Source organism: Parasteatoda tepidariorum, chromosome 4, assembly GCF_043381705.1.
Source record: "Parasteatoda tepidariorum isolate YZ-2023 chromosome 4, CAS_Ptep_4.0, whole genome shotgun sequence".
NCBI classification, from domain to species: domain Eukaryota; kingdom Metazoa; phylum Arthropoda; class Arachnida; order Araneae; family Theridiidae; genus Parasteatoda; species Parasteatoda tepidariorum.
The window spans coordinates 57,427,448-57,442,483 of record NC_092207.1 but is presented as its reverse complement, the minus strand read 5'-3'; the positions used below and the strand labels follow the sequence as shown (position 1 = coordinate 57,442,483).

The 15,036-nt window shown below is 29.0% G+C and overlaps 1 protein-coding gene across 1 annotated transcript; it reads right to left on the bottom strand.

Annotated features, from left to right (window-relative positions):
* Nucleotides 1-478: 478 nt before the first annotated feature.
* LOC107448105 (uncharacterized) lies at nt 479-12,147 on the bottom strand. The gene is made up of 3 exons (XM_071180510.1): nt 11,904-12,147; nt 7,751-8,413; nt 479-3,058 (listed from the first exon to the last, which is right to left on the bottom strand). The coding sequence occupies exons 1-3, from the start codon at nt 11,925-11,927 to the stop codon at nt 821-823; spliced, it is 2,925 nt and encodes a 974-aa protein (XP_071036611.1). The 5' UTR covers nt 11,928-12,147; the 3' UTR covers nt 479-820.
* Nucleotides 12,148-15,036: the final 2,889 nt, after the last annotated feature.

Genomic DNA, 15,036 nt, shown 5'->3' with positions numbered 1-15,036 from the left:
ATTATCAGTAAATAATTATAGAGGATTTTCTCTATAGCACAGATTTCCTGCATCAATATATAAAATTGCGGGCATACATTAAGTTAATGCAGTGATAAATCAAAGCCTTACTCTGAGTAAAAGATCCAACCATTCCAGGACATATTTATGAAGTAATAAATAATCAAATAAAAGAAAATTTTTATTAAAACGCGTTAAATATAATAAGTTCTTGCTATTGACTTGTATCATTTAATTCTTGAGAAAAAAATTGGAGCATTTTTGGACACAGCAATTGATCGTATTTTGATTATTGATGCTGAAAGATAAAACCTTCTATTGAAAAATACTGAAAGCTATTGAAAGATAAATACTTTCTAGCACAAGAATGCATACAAAAATTAAACAAATTTGAATACACATAGCTTATAATACCCATAGCATAATTCGAATCCCACCCTAAATTTTAAAAAAATTATACACATTTCAAACTCAAAAATTTTTTTTTTTGAAAAATTTCTTTTTTCACTTAACATTAACTTGTCAAATAGTTCTCATCTATGGTAGTTCTAAATAGAAATTGTAAGAGTTGAAAGTTATAGGTATTAGTATAGTCCCAATTATAATAATGATATTTTTTCAATTTTTTTTATAATACTCATGTAGGTGAAATAGAAGTAAGAACTATAAATTCACAATTCAGTATGTCTACACAAAAATAGCTACGAATAATTGTTCCCATACACTCCAAAAATATTTGCGACATGGTGAGCTACATTGAACAATCTGAAATAATATTTACAAAGTTTTCATGACTTATGAATAGTTTTTAATGAAAGGACTAGAGCTTTTTCAACTTTTCAGAAGCTGTGCTATGAATTGGTGATACTAAAACATATCTCGTCGGTCTCATTGATGGAAAATCGGCAGCTACACCTTTAGGTTTCCTTAACAAATCAACTTTATCTACATTTTCTTTGGAGGAAAACTTTAGAACTTTGGTGTTAGAATTACTAGGTGACACATTCAAAGAGGAGTGATCTTCTGTTCCGTATGCATTTTGACGAAGACTTTGTTTGGAACGAGGAGTCAAGGGGATCCACTTTTTGTCAGCGTAATCTTTATCTTTGACATATCTACCCCTTGAAGACGCAGAAGGTGTGTAAGAATCACCATTATAAGTGGCGTGATCCTTGGACACAGAAAGTGGCTCCATAGGTTTACTTCTTGAAGATTCTGGGTCATTATTATGTGTATTTGCTGGATGTAAAATAACATGAGAATGGTGACTTTGCGGATTGAATTTTCGGAAAATCTTAGATAAGTCGTTTCCTTGATGGACACTATCTAGAGGAATGTGAAGAATTCCATGGGGCTTAGGAGATGGGTGAGTCTGATCAGCAGCATTTTTGGCATGGTCACCATGTACTGCATTCACAGGTATGGCAACCAGTTTTTGACCAGGAGTCTTCTTCTCAAATAGATTTTTATAAACATCTGCATCGATTTCGAGAACAGCCTGCTGGGCAGATGGATGGTCTTGCTGGTCCTTGTTGTGAGAAGCATGTGAAAGAGAGCTAGCATAGCTTGGTGTCTTCTCATCTGAATAAGGCATTGTTTTTCTCTCAAAGTTGGAAGGCGTGATATGAGATCTATAGTTATTACCACCAGGCTTATCTGAATAAAGTAATTGCATTTGAGGATGTCCATGATCTCCAGAATCGGATTGCGATACTGGTTGTTGATCTGGAGCATATTTATATTGATTGGAAATTGCAGTATTAGTTTGAGATTGCACACTAGGTGGAACTGGCTCGTACCGATAAACCATATCATTATCGACAGGTGTGGGATATGGAGGAATTGGTTCATATTTATATGAAGGAGCTCTATTTTTCTCTATAGCTGCATCTGACTCAACTCTCTTATAACCATAAGCATGATTGTTTTCCTTCTGATGCTGGGCTTTGGGTTGATCCTGCTCATTTATAATTTGAATATACTGGTGTATAGCTGGGATGACTTTTTGAGTAGGGTCCATCGGTTTCTCAAATTTTATTCTATATTCCTTAACTGGTCTTTTATATTCTTTTTCCTCTAAAGGTCTACCATGTCCGTCATAATTACCATGGTGTTCAATAGTGTGATAGCGTTCACCATTGTTATGTTCGTTCGTTTGAGGAAGAATCACTACCCGTTCACGAGATTTATAAGGGTGCTCATTTTCATAATTGGGATTTCTGTAAGCATCATAATAAGCCAAGTGATGCATCCCGGGCTCTTCCTTTGATGGTGGACCATTTTCAAGTATTACAACTGGTTTGTGAGCATTATTTTTGCTCTGATAAGGTCCCCCGTCTTGTGTGGGTTCGTAATCTCTTTCATGATCTGGCTCATCTTCATGCTTCATGCTATCAAGTTCATACTGATAAGTAGAAAACTTCTTATCTTTGGGTTCTCTTCTATAATATTTTCCTCGATGATACTGACCCATCACATCCTCATCCGATTCATCTTCGTGTGGTGTATATCGCTTACCATGAGGAGATTTGTTCTTGTAATAATGTCTGTAAGCAAACGATGAAGGTCGGTCTTTTTCTGATCTGTCTTTCTGAGGTTCTGAATCGTCATATTTTTCAGATGGAAAAGGATGGTAAATATGAGATCCATGATGCATATAATCTTTGTGTGGAGGGACTCTTTCATCATCAGCATAATCTTCGTCTTCTTCCATCATTGCTTTGCGAGAATATTCCTTCGGAGCACTGCCCACATGATCATACGTCTGTTGCTTTCCTGAAGAGTCGCCTTCTTGATGGCCATCAGCAGTTACTTCCTGATCTTTTTGAATTTTAACATCTGCTGGATTTTCATCGACGATTCCTGCTTCATTGGTTTGAATTTTAGCTCTGAATCCGTTATCATCTGCCACATAGTTTACTTGACGGTACTGACCTTTAGGATCTCTATAACCGAATCGACCTTGAATGTTACCCTTCTCATCTTTTTGTTCATGCCGATACTGGTGCCCTTGGTGATGATCCTTAATTTCATATCCAAACTTGTATGCTTGAGGTTCCTTAACAATAATAATGAATAAATAAAAAAGTTTTTTAAAATAAAATTATGAAGGTATAATGAATTATCACATAATTAAACTTAGAAATATTATGATTATAACTTTCGAAACATTAATAAACGTTGGAAAATCCGGATTAAATGCTTCCAGCTATTTATATTCGATCATTTTGGTCCCTGGAAATTTTACACCGGTTGTTTCAACTATTGATTAGATTTAATAAAAAATTAAGTTAATTAATTACAAAAAAATATCCAGCGATATACAAAAAAAGAAAAATATTTTGAACTAATGACCGAAATCGTAAACTATAGATTCAAATATTTATGACTTGAATTCCACATTTCTGGTAAACAAATTAATTAGTGCAAACCATTATTACACTAATAAATTTACCTCAAAAGCATAGTTATATGAATAAAACTATTTGTTGTGGATATAATTCCAGTCTCTCAAAATATATACTAAAATTAGGAAAATATTAGTTATGTCGCAAGAGGGGGCGGAAATTTGATTTCTTTTTAATATTATTTTATTCCATATCTTGCGATAATCGGAGCAATTTTTTTTAATTAATTTAAAATAGCTTCAAACAGTATTTTAACAATTATATGTTTGAAGGCATGATAATTTAATGAATAAAATATTTTGCTTTCATAAATTTACAATACAGTCATTAAATGCATCGTACATTTACAACACGTTATTAATAGGTTAAATATAATGATAATTTAAAATGGTTAAGGAAAAGGCGTAGAAAAAAAAGTACTTTTTTGTCTGCTTGGGAAATCCGTGGATAAAGTGTCTGAAAGTAAAAAATCTGCGACTGAATAATCCGTAAAACAAAATTAAAACTTATAGTATTGTTTTACTGAAATAGTTGCGTAAATTAAAGTTGCGTAAAGTTGTGTACAGTTGCGTAAATTAAAGTGAATGGTGACATACATTTCGTGTGAGTTTGAAGTTGTTTGATAAATCTTTATAATTTATTATTATTTTTTTTTTTACTTTAGAATTATTGCCAATAATCATTAACCCGACACTTATTTCCCCCCCCCTTTACATTGGAATTATTGCCGCAACCACTGATCCAACACTTTTTTTCCCCCTTGTACATGAGGATTATTGCAGACAATCATTGATCCGACGCCTCTTTTCCCCTTTACATTAGAATTATTGCATACAACCATTGTTCCGATATCATTTTTTCTCTTTAGTTTGGGATTATTGCCGACAACCATTGATACAACACTCATTTCTTTCCCTTTACGTTAGAATTATTGACGGCAACCATTTGATCCAACACTTGTATTTTTTACCTTTACGTTTGAATTTTTATCGAAAGTCTATAATCCGTCAACTATCTAACTTAATCTGTATGATTCTTTCCGTCTAATCAATCACGATTGAACCGAACTCACGTAAATAGGAATTATGATTAATATATCTCGAATTCAAATGATGATATGTAATTTGCAAATATGGTGAATGGGAAATGAGGTAACTGCAATAAATCTTGTAAATATGAGTCAGAATGTGAGATTTGTAATGATGGATGTCCTGTAAAGAAGAAATTGCTTTATTGCGGAATTCATATTAATCTAATTTGCAATTTAGTGTCAAAAAAACAAACGATCAAACAGTGCGTCTTTTATTTATGTCCATTAAGAGACACATTATAATAAGATGACTTCGTACTAAATTACCTCATGATACTTATTTCAAATATAATTCATATTTTAAAATTTGAAAAAAATCTCATATTTTAAAACCTGCACTCTAAGAAAATATACCAAACAAAGCGTCCTAATAACAAAATAATCATGATTAAAAAATTTTTGAAAAATCTATATTTTACTGTAAATTTAAAACAGTTGACTTGCCTAACATTAAAATATTTAGCAATGCAATAGTAACATTAAGATGTAACAATAAAATATTAAGTTAAATAAACTCATTTGGAGAAAAACAGCATAAAAAAAATCATTTTATTTTTCTGATTTGTTTTGTGCTTAATCTTACATCAATTGAGATTTTTTTTTCTATCCTACTTTTAAAATTTAAAATATTCCTTTAACTCTAAAGAGCAACAACACTTAAAATTAGAAAAAAATAGAATAAGAATTCGTTAATGTAGGTGAAACATCAAAGTAGAAAATGATTTTTACTACAATTATTCAGATAATTAAATCAGCATCTTGAATTATAAAAATTCACGCTCTAAATAACTTTTAAAAGATGAAGTTGTTAATGTGTGTATTTTAATAAGAAAATTATGGTTTTGGAAGATGATTTTTCTCAAGTCTTTATTATTTCCAACGTTCGAAAAATTATGAATATTCTTTTTCCTCAAAAGGGCAGAATTCTTTAGTAAAAGAAGGGAAGAGGAATGGTAAATTGCTGGTATACTTACAACTATTTCGGTGAACTAGAAGTTTTTCTCTACTTATGTTACATACGTGATGGGGTTGAAAATGTCATCTTGAAGGATATGTTATTTAACATTTTTTACTAATTATCGATAAAAAGTTTATTAAAGTTTATTCTATTATCCCTTTTAAAGTTACATTTGCACACAATTTATCAATAAGTATAACATCTGAATAATATATTCCGAAAATTTACATTTAGGCGGTGATATGGAATTAGTCGCTTATTTCCGATTTTAAGACAATTTTCTATGGAGTAATTTGACTGATTAATCTTCGTGAAACTACAATAAAACAATTTAATTTTTGTTTGCTACTTTTTACAATAGACATCACAAAATTTTCAAATTGATTATTAGCCCAGTGTTGCATAATATCCTTCAATTAAGAATTCCAATTATTGTTTTTTTTTTATTTAATCTTTTTTTAATAGAATATTAAAAAAAGCAATAATGTTTAAGAAAAAAAGTTAATCCCGAGTTTATTTACATTAGGTTAATAAGTGAAATATTAGTTTGATAAAAGTACTTTAAGTTTCCACGTTTAAGTACTCCAAGTTTAAGTATTGGACTTCCAGTATTACTTTAGGTTTACTGCCGCATTTGAGGAGAGTTTATTTGTCTTATAATTATTATATTAAGCAGTTTTTAACCTTTTGAGACCCTACTTTCAAATATTGGACAACATTTAGCATATTTTCCGCACTTACGAAATAACATTTTGAAGAATTGTTTTTTCTATTTCCTTGCCTTCATATAGTGATTATTCGTTTGAAAATCTAATTGGTTTTAACCTCGCTGAACGCAATTTTTAATTTTAATGAAAAAATTTAAAAAAAAGTTTTTTAAAAATAAGATTTCTGACAATTTTAAGGCAGATAAATATCTTAGTATTTGAGTTTTGAGTTTTTCGTTTCATGATTAAATCGAGAAGAAATACACTATAAAATATCATACATTATGTAAAATTTGCTATAAATAATTCTAAATTTTCTTATTTAATAACTAATAAGCATAAAGCAGGTTTTTGTTTTATCAAAATTCAACAATATGAGAAAAAATTCAAAGACAAAAATTAAAGTATCAAAATGGAAGAAACGCGTAATTTATTTATAATTTTGGTAGGAAATTTTTATTTATTTATTTTAAATTTTTTTTTCAAAATGATGCAACTGTGTAAGTTTTTATATTGTGGTTCCTTTGAAAATAAATTTGCATTTGACCACCTACATCAGATTCATTATCCCGAGGATTAAGGATTACACTCATATCTTAAAATGGAAATTAGGTTCTATTTCAACCCAGATTACACATTCTGAATTAATACTTTTAGCTCAAATTATTCCGGAATTTTTTTTAACCAACCTGATGCTATGTTATAGTGTGAAAAATAGGTTGACTTTGTTGGGAACGTGCATAGATAATATTTAAAATATTTTATTTGTATGAGTGACAAATATTTCTATAAAAAGAGTGTAAAAGTTTTTACATTGCTGTGAAAATTCGTGCCATTGTTATAATAAAATATTTCTTGAACTTCCTTTCTAGCCATGCAAAATAAAGATTAATATCAAGCAATGACGGAAAATACTGAATAGATTTAATTTTTTCTGAAATATTTCTATTGTTTCTCAAAATTTAAAAAAAAAATATTTTAAATGAAGCATATTTCATGTTAAATTACCATAAAAGCCACGAAACTCAGTGGCTAAAGATAATGTACTATCGTTGTGAAGGACTAGAGTTCGATTCTTAGTGGTGGCTTGAAGTCTACCCAGACGACTGCGATCTGTCTGAATCTATGGGTTCCAGCTTGGCTGGGAAAGAAAAGCAACTCTTCTTTCAATGCCACAATTGCAGTGTGGGTTATAAAATTATCTTAAGATATCTTAATAAAGATATCTTAAACTTCCAATGCCCGCAATGAGCTTGTTTGTGTTTTTTATTTTGGGGGGGGGGGCTTACACTATTGTTAACATTTGTCAAAATCAGTAGCAATACAATATTAAAAATACATCGCCATGACAATTAATACAAAAATTTGAACGATATTTACCTTATTAAAGGGAAAAAACTAAATTGATAAAACGTTTTAGCATTTAATAATGACGCGAATTTAACATTAAGTTGCTTTTGCGCACTTTTACTAGAATACCAACGATTATCATGAAGTAAGCTTTCATGACGCGATAATATACTAATAGAATTTAAAAGCTAATTAATGAAAAGGCTTTACAAATAAAAACGTTTTAAACAGCAGTTACCTTTAAGTCATCATCATGATAATCATCACTCTTTGACACTTCATAAGGCTTCCTCTTAGACTGAGGGATGCGCACCGCCTCTACGTACTGTGTTCTATCTGCAGCCTGTTCTACATATTGCTTCGTATCTGAAAGAGGCTCTTCATACTGCATTCTGTTTGGAATTCGTGGAGGCTCTTCATACCGTTTCTGATCAGAATGAGGACCTTCGTAATGTGTTTTGTCTGGAGTTGGATGTCGTGAAGGCTCTTCATAATGATTTTGATCTGAAAGAGACTCTTCGTAGTTTATTCTGCCTGGAATTCGTTGAGGCTCTTCATATTGCGGTCGGTCTGGAACTCGTGGATGTTCTCCATACAGCTTTGAATGTGAAATCTGGGAATGTTCTGCATATTGATTAGCATTTGCAAGGGGATCCCGTTGAGCATCTGAATACTGTAAGCTCTCTTCTTCAGGAAGTTGTTCATTTTTGTAATGGTCTTTGTCTTCTTGCGGATAATTTTTCGCATTGTAATGTTCCTGATAAACTTGGGATCTCTCCTCGGTTGCATCAGCAATTATAGTCCGTTCTTTAGTAGATTTTGTTCTTTTGAGATCATTCTTTGGTACTTCGTTCGACAAAGCAATGCTAGTGACACACAGAAATAGCAACCCTATAAGTACCTGGAAAAAATATNAGTGATAGTTATGCCACATTACTCCCCTTCCAGAATTTTATCTGTGATAGAATTCGATGAACGATTACCACTTGTTGATTCATGTTTAATATATTTAGATCAATTTTGCTCATTATATTTTTCATTTTTTTACAGCATTTCGCTCATAATTTTTTTTCTTCATTTATTTACAGCATTTCGCTCATTATTATTTTTTTTTTCTTCAATTTTTTTTTTTATTGACCGGGAGACTTTATTTACTTCACCGGATTTCTTTTTTTTAAATTTATTTACTTTTTCTTTGAGCAAAGCATATTTCAAGCAAATCAACTGTTTAATGTGGACCATCCATCATGTTGACTAGTTCTTATCACGTCCAGAGGTCACCAATGTGGAGAATTAATTAATTGACTATGTCAACCTTCAGCTATCAAAAGGTACCTCATGATAAAATCAAGTTAACAAGTCTTATATACTAGGGAATTGATATTTAATATTTATAGTGGTAGTTATGCCACAGACCTATAACATATCTCGCCTACACCGTCGACCCTCAACAACAGATATCACTTTTTTCAATCAGAAATTTGGCGAACGAAAAAATTCAAACGAAAGTTTAGCTAGTTTAAAATCATGGGCTGAAAAGTAATTCTAAGTCACCCTCTTAATTTTTTTATTTGGGCTTTCTGAGTACATGACTGAATCAAACTCCACCTATGTTTTAAGGTCTCTTCTTCTGTGGTTCTTGTCTTGACTTTTTCAAAAGAATTAAATTTAATTTATAGGACTGGAAAACTTTAAAAATTCATCAATCGTTCATTCGCAAATGTTTCAAACTTTTGTTTCTCAATTTAAAAGTTTCGCGACAAGTAAAGAACTGTTATGACTATAGTTAACAGTATGACTGCTACTATCATTTTTTAATTTCGCGGGAGCAGGTAAAGTTTTACGACGAACAATGTAAAACTATTTAAGATAAAAATATTAACAAATGGGTTTCATTGCAAGAGAAGTTTAATACTTCCTTTTATAATGTAACAATTATATTTTATAAAGCCTAGCTGTTCGTATTACTTTTTAATGTTAAGATTGAAGATTTCAAAGACTCATTCAAATTAAATGAAATTCGAAAGAGTATATAGATTTTATGCAGCAACAAATATTAATTAAGTGGACGAGATATCAAATTTATTTTAACCATACAACGACAGGTGAGCTTTCACATTTAATTTGCGGAAAAGGTAACTGTCGATGCATTTTAAAGATACAACTTTTCGATTTCATTAATTCCATACTATGAAATTAAAGCTAAGGAATTGAAAATTGTCTGAAATTTGACTAATTTCGAGGCTATTCTATCAAAAAGCCGAACAAGCATAATGTGAAAGACTAGGTTGGTGCTAGATGTACCTTCTATCGTCACTAAAATAAGTATAAGTGGGTTTTCCAAATTTTTCTTAAATTGTGATTTCTCAGAAATAATGCTATAGAACCATAAACAAAACAATATAACGAACCCTAAAATAAAACAAATTAGCAATATGATAAAGTAATCAAATACTTAAACCAAAAAAAATTATTCAGTACACGTGCTACGCTTACGTATTAGAATGCATTATGAGCGTATTTATGTAACCGCGTACACATGTTTATGTTATTGTTACGTGTGTATTAATTATATCATTTTATGCATATATTTATTTAACGTATATACCCATGGGCTTATTTAACAGTGGTGGCATGAGAAGAAAATTAATTAAAATATATTTTTTAAAATTATTAAAATTAGAAGAGAAAATAAATTATATGCCAAATTCTGATATAGAATGTTTGTGTTATATAGTTTATAAGAGTGCTTTTAAGTTTTTGATATAATTATTTTTTTATCTAAAACTATTCTGCATAATTTGATACTTTTTACTAAATTCTTACGTCACATTCCAATTTTTATTGTGAGTACTACTTAAAGTTTTAATAACAAAAAATTTAAAAATTTTCACAAAATTTCTTTTTTTAATTACTTCCCCAGTAAAAGTTTTATAAGCCTTTATGTTTCGACAATTGTTTCTTTTTTAATATCGATGAGAAAAGAGAATTAAGAAATTATAGTCTTTATTTATTTTTGAGTTTTTTTAAAAAATATAGTGTGCTTTATGTATTTACATAAATCATATTTAAAGTTTAAAAAGGTTATTAATTTGTTAAAATTATAGGAAAAAAATTTACCTACTCCATTGAAAAGAATTTTTTTACTATCATTAAGTGTTTGCTCTTTTATATTTTATTAGCATTAATAGATATAATTTAAATCGAAATTCTATAAACACACCTAGTTCTATTTGAAGCATTATTGAACGATTCCAATACAAGCCATTAAAGTTGATATTCGAAATTGACTATTTTAAATAAATTGCACATTTCATATAAATAAGATACGTTTAAAAAATCTAGAAAAAGATTAAAAAAATTGAAAGAAACTTGATGAAATTTTCGTTAAAAAAAGTTTTGATAAAAAACTAAACTTGATGATAAAGAGTGCAAAACAAATATATATGATTATCATTAAATTTAAGTCCCAATTATCAATAGCAAATAAACATTAAAAAAAATTCATTTTAGTTATTGTAAAAATCACAACTTATAATCTTTAAACACTCAAAATAATCAAAATTTTTCCATAAAATATTTCAATCAACGCATGACAATTCTTTGCAGTTTTGCTGCTGCAATTTTGAAATATTAATCCAAAATTAAAATTAAAAAAATTGAAAAACTAATCGAGCTGTCTGATAAAAATATCACATAATATATTTTATTCAATGCATGGAAGTTTATTTTAGCTTTTATAGCTTTTAATATTTTTGAGAAATTAAAATTCAAAATCGATTTGTTAAAAGTTAAAACTTTTAAGTTTATTTAGAAAAGCAAACTGTAAAGCAAATGAAATTTTTTTTTAAATTTTAAGATATGATAATTATGATATATAGAGTTATGATAATTTGAAATAAAAAGAAAAATTATCATAATTTTTAATAAAAACATTTCTAGAAATATTTAATGAAACGTATAAAGGTTATTTTAGTTCAGCAGTTTTTCATTCTTAATACATTTTCGAAATTAAAGACAATATTAATCAAAATTTTATATAAAAATATTTCGTAAAATATTTCATTCAACGCATGAAAGTTTTTTCCAGTTTTGAAGCTGTATTTTTGTGATATTGCACAAAAATTATAAAAATAATTGCAAAATTAATCGAATTGTATGATTAAAAAACTCACATAAAATATTTTATTCAGCTAAGAATTTTTGGCTAAGAATTCTAAGGTTTATTTCAGCTAAGAATTTTTTTTCCAACTAACTTTTCATATTTTTAAGAAATTTAAATTCAAAATGTTAAAATATAAAGTTTTCAAGTTACTTAAAAACAGAAACTATAGAGTTTTTAAAATTTAAATTGTATACAAAACAAGTCGTTTTAAATCCAAACCACTCACTTTTGGAATATCAGGATAAAACATAGTCCAGAGTACTGCTCCTTCTCCCTCAAGAGAGAAGATTAGCACCGCAAACGATATTTAACACAATGACTCCCAATAAAACACGTGGTCCAATTCTTATATATACCGGGGATAATTCGGTTGAACGTACGGATGTAGCACAGAAAGAACAAAAACGGCATCATCCATTAAGAAGAAATAGAGACGAAGCCAACAATACCTGGAGGCAGAAATGATATCTGGAAGGACATTAGGCGAGTAAAGCCACCGCCCGATATTGGAGTAGAAAGAAAAAAAAAAGTTTGTGGTCATCATCCTCTGAAGAAAGATACTTAAGTGAAAGTGTTCACACTTGATGGAATTTCAACATCGTTTTAGAAGGATGCTCAAGATTTTAATGAATAAAATCGTTTGTAAGTGATAGTGAACTGGAAAATGACTGGGAATGAGATGTTTAGAAATTTACATGCCTTTTAATGTTGAATTAATGTTTTTGTAATTTAATTTGCATCAAGACCTTATTTAAAACGTGTAAAAGAATAGATGGCGGATTTAATAGATGCTTTAAAGGAAGTCCTTAAACTCTTTTGTTGCTATAATATAACCTGATTATACTTAACCTTGATTCCTTATCAGTTAAGTTCATCCTCTATTAGATTAAAGAGTCACAGTACCTAAGAAATGTTCAAAATATCGTTATTTTTTATTGCTTAAATAAAACTTCAAACTATTTCAAATGCACTGAAAAAAAAATCATCTCTTTATCGACATTTTTAAAAAGTTAGGAATGATTTTAGATTGCCCTAAAACAGAAACTTGATCAGCAGACAGACTTCAAAGTGCTTTTTCTTATAGATGGTAATTTTGTGTTTTAATCTTAATTAAATCCCTAAGGAATTTTTTCTATTTAAGATAAAGCTTTGGAGTAAACTTTTTTTTATCTTAAGTATAATACACTAATTTAAACTGTGCATGGAATAAGCATTTTATGAGGTATTACAACGTTTACAGCATGTTATATATACCTAATAGGAATTGTTAACCTTTTTTTCTACTTTTTCACAAAATAATGTGTAAAAAATATTCTAATTGAAATATCAACAAATGAATGCACAAAATTGTTAAGATGGAACTAAGCACTAAGCACTGTAAGCACAAAGAAAAAAAAATTGAAAATATGTTAAAATAAAAAAGCTTTAAAATTTTTTAATTTTTTAAATTTTAAAACAATTAAACAGTTTAATTATTTTCTGAAGATAAATTATTGATTATAAGTAAAATGAGAATGTAAAGCATTCACAAAATGAATGATTATATCTTTATTCAAAAAAAATTGTTGCAAGGATACTGTGACCCCTTATTATTTAGTTTTCCAACACTATTAAGTATTCAAGAATCCTTCCCCTTAACGTAAGCGAGGTTATAGTTTTAAACTTTAAATATTATCTTTCTAAACGAAAAATTAATTGAATTATAAAGTGGACTAATGACTCAGAAAAATATTGAACTTATTANATCAACAAATGAATGCACAAAATTGTTAAGATGGAACTAAGCACTAAGCACTGTAAGCACTAAGAAAGAAAAATTTAAAATATGTTAAAATAAAAAAGCTTTAAAATGTTTTAATTTTTTAAATTTTAAAAAAATTAAACAGTTTAATTATTTTTTGAAGATAAATTATTGATTATAAGTTAAATGAACATGTAAAACATTCACAAAATGAATGATTATAACTTTATTTTAAAAAAATTGTTGCAAGGGTACTGTGACCCCTTATTATTTAGTTTTCCAACACTATTAAGTATTTAAGAATCCTTCCCCTTAACGTAAGCGAGGTTATATAGCTTTTAACTGCAAATAATATCTTTCTAAACGAAAAATTAATTGAATTATAAAGTGGACTAATAGCTTAGAAAAATATTGAAATTATTAAAAAAGAATCGACAGTTTCTTTTCTATCTAAATTCAAATCCTCACAATCAAGGAATAATTTTCTGTTTTTGTATATTTTTATAAATCCAAGAAATGAAAAAGCTTTTCATGCCTTAAAAAAATTAGATCACAATCGCTTTTCATTTTCAAAAGAACTGTAGGGCTTTATTACATTGACATTTTGCACCGTTTTCACTATTAACACAGCAGGCACAAAAACGGGCACAACTTTGCCTAACAGTCATGGATGACTGTTGCAAACTCACCAGTATTATAAGCTATAAAGTGTAATTTTAGATGACGACCTTTGCAAAAAGAATTTTAACATATGAAACCAAGACAACATAAAAGAACTCTAATTCACAAGCTATGTAATATATACATAGTAAATGCATGGCATACGCTCTGCCTTCTCGCTTTATATGTTCTCGTATGTTCCTATTTGTGTTTTGTTTTGTATTTTTCTTGAATTTATGTGATCTTTACTTATTAAAACTTAATTTTAGAATCGATTTGTTTGTTTTTTCCCACTTTGGTGTTCCTCAAACTATTGTATTGATATGTTTTGCTTCAACTGTATTAATACAGTATTGGAAAGCACTATTTTTGCTTGCGAATATAATCGTGTAAGCTAATGGCTATATCATATATTTACGCTATAATTTTTTTTACAATTTCGGTTAATTTTTAATTTTTTAAAAAAAAAATTAAATTTAAATTTTTTATTAATTTTTTTCTTTTGAAAATTCTTTTTTTTTATTTATTTATTTGCTTGTTTTCTTTGCAATTTTACCTTGCATTAGATTCTATTTAGTATATATATATATATTGGTTTGCTAAAATTATTTGCAAAACAGGCAATTTATGTTTCTATTTTATATTTTTTCTTAAATAAATATTTATTTTCTAAAATTATTTATGGTCAGCTTTTTTAAATTTTCCAGTATAATATTATCTTGAGCACTTCCATTTCGGGCCCATCCGTGGTAACTGACAAATCAATGCACAGCGTAACTCACTTGCAGTAAGAACGGCACTTTAGAACGAAACTCCTCTAGTTACACTCTTTCTTTCTTTCTTTCTTCTTTCTTCTTTTTACGTCGCACTAGAGCTGCACAATGGGCTATTGGCGACGGTCTGGGAAACATCCCTGAGGATGATCCGAAGACATGCCATCACAATTTTGATCCTCTGC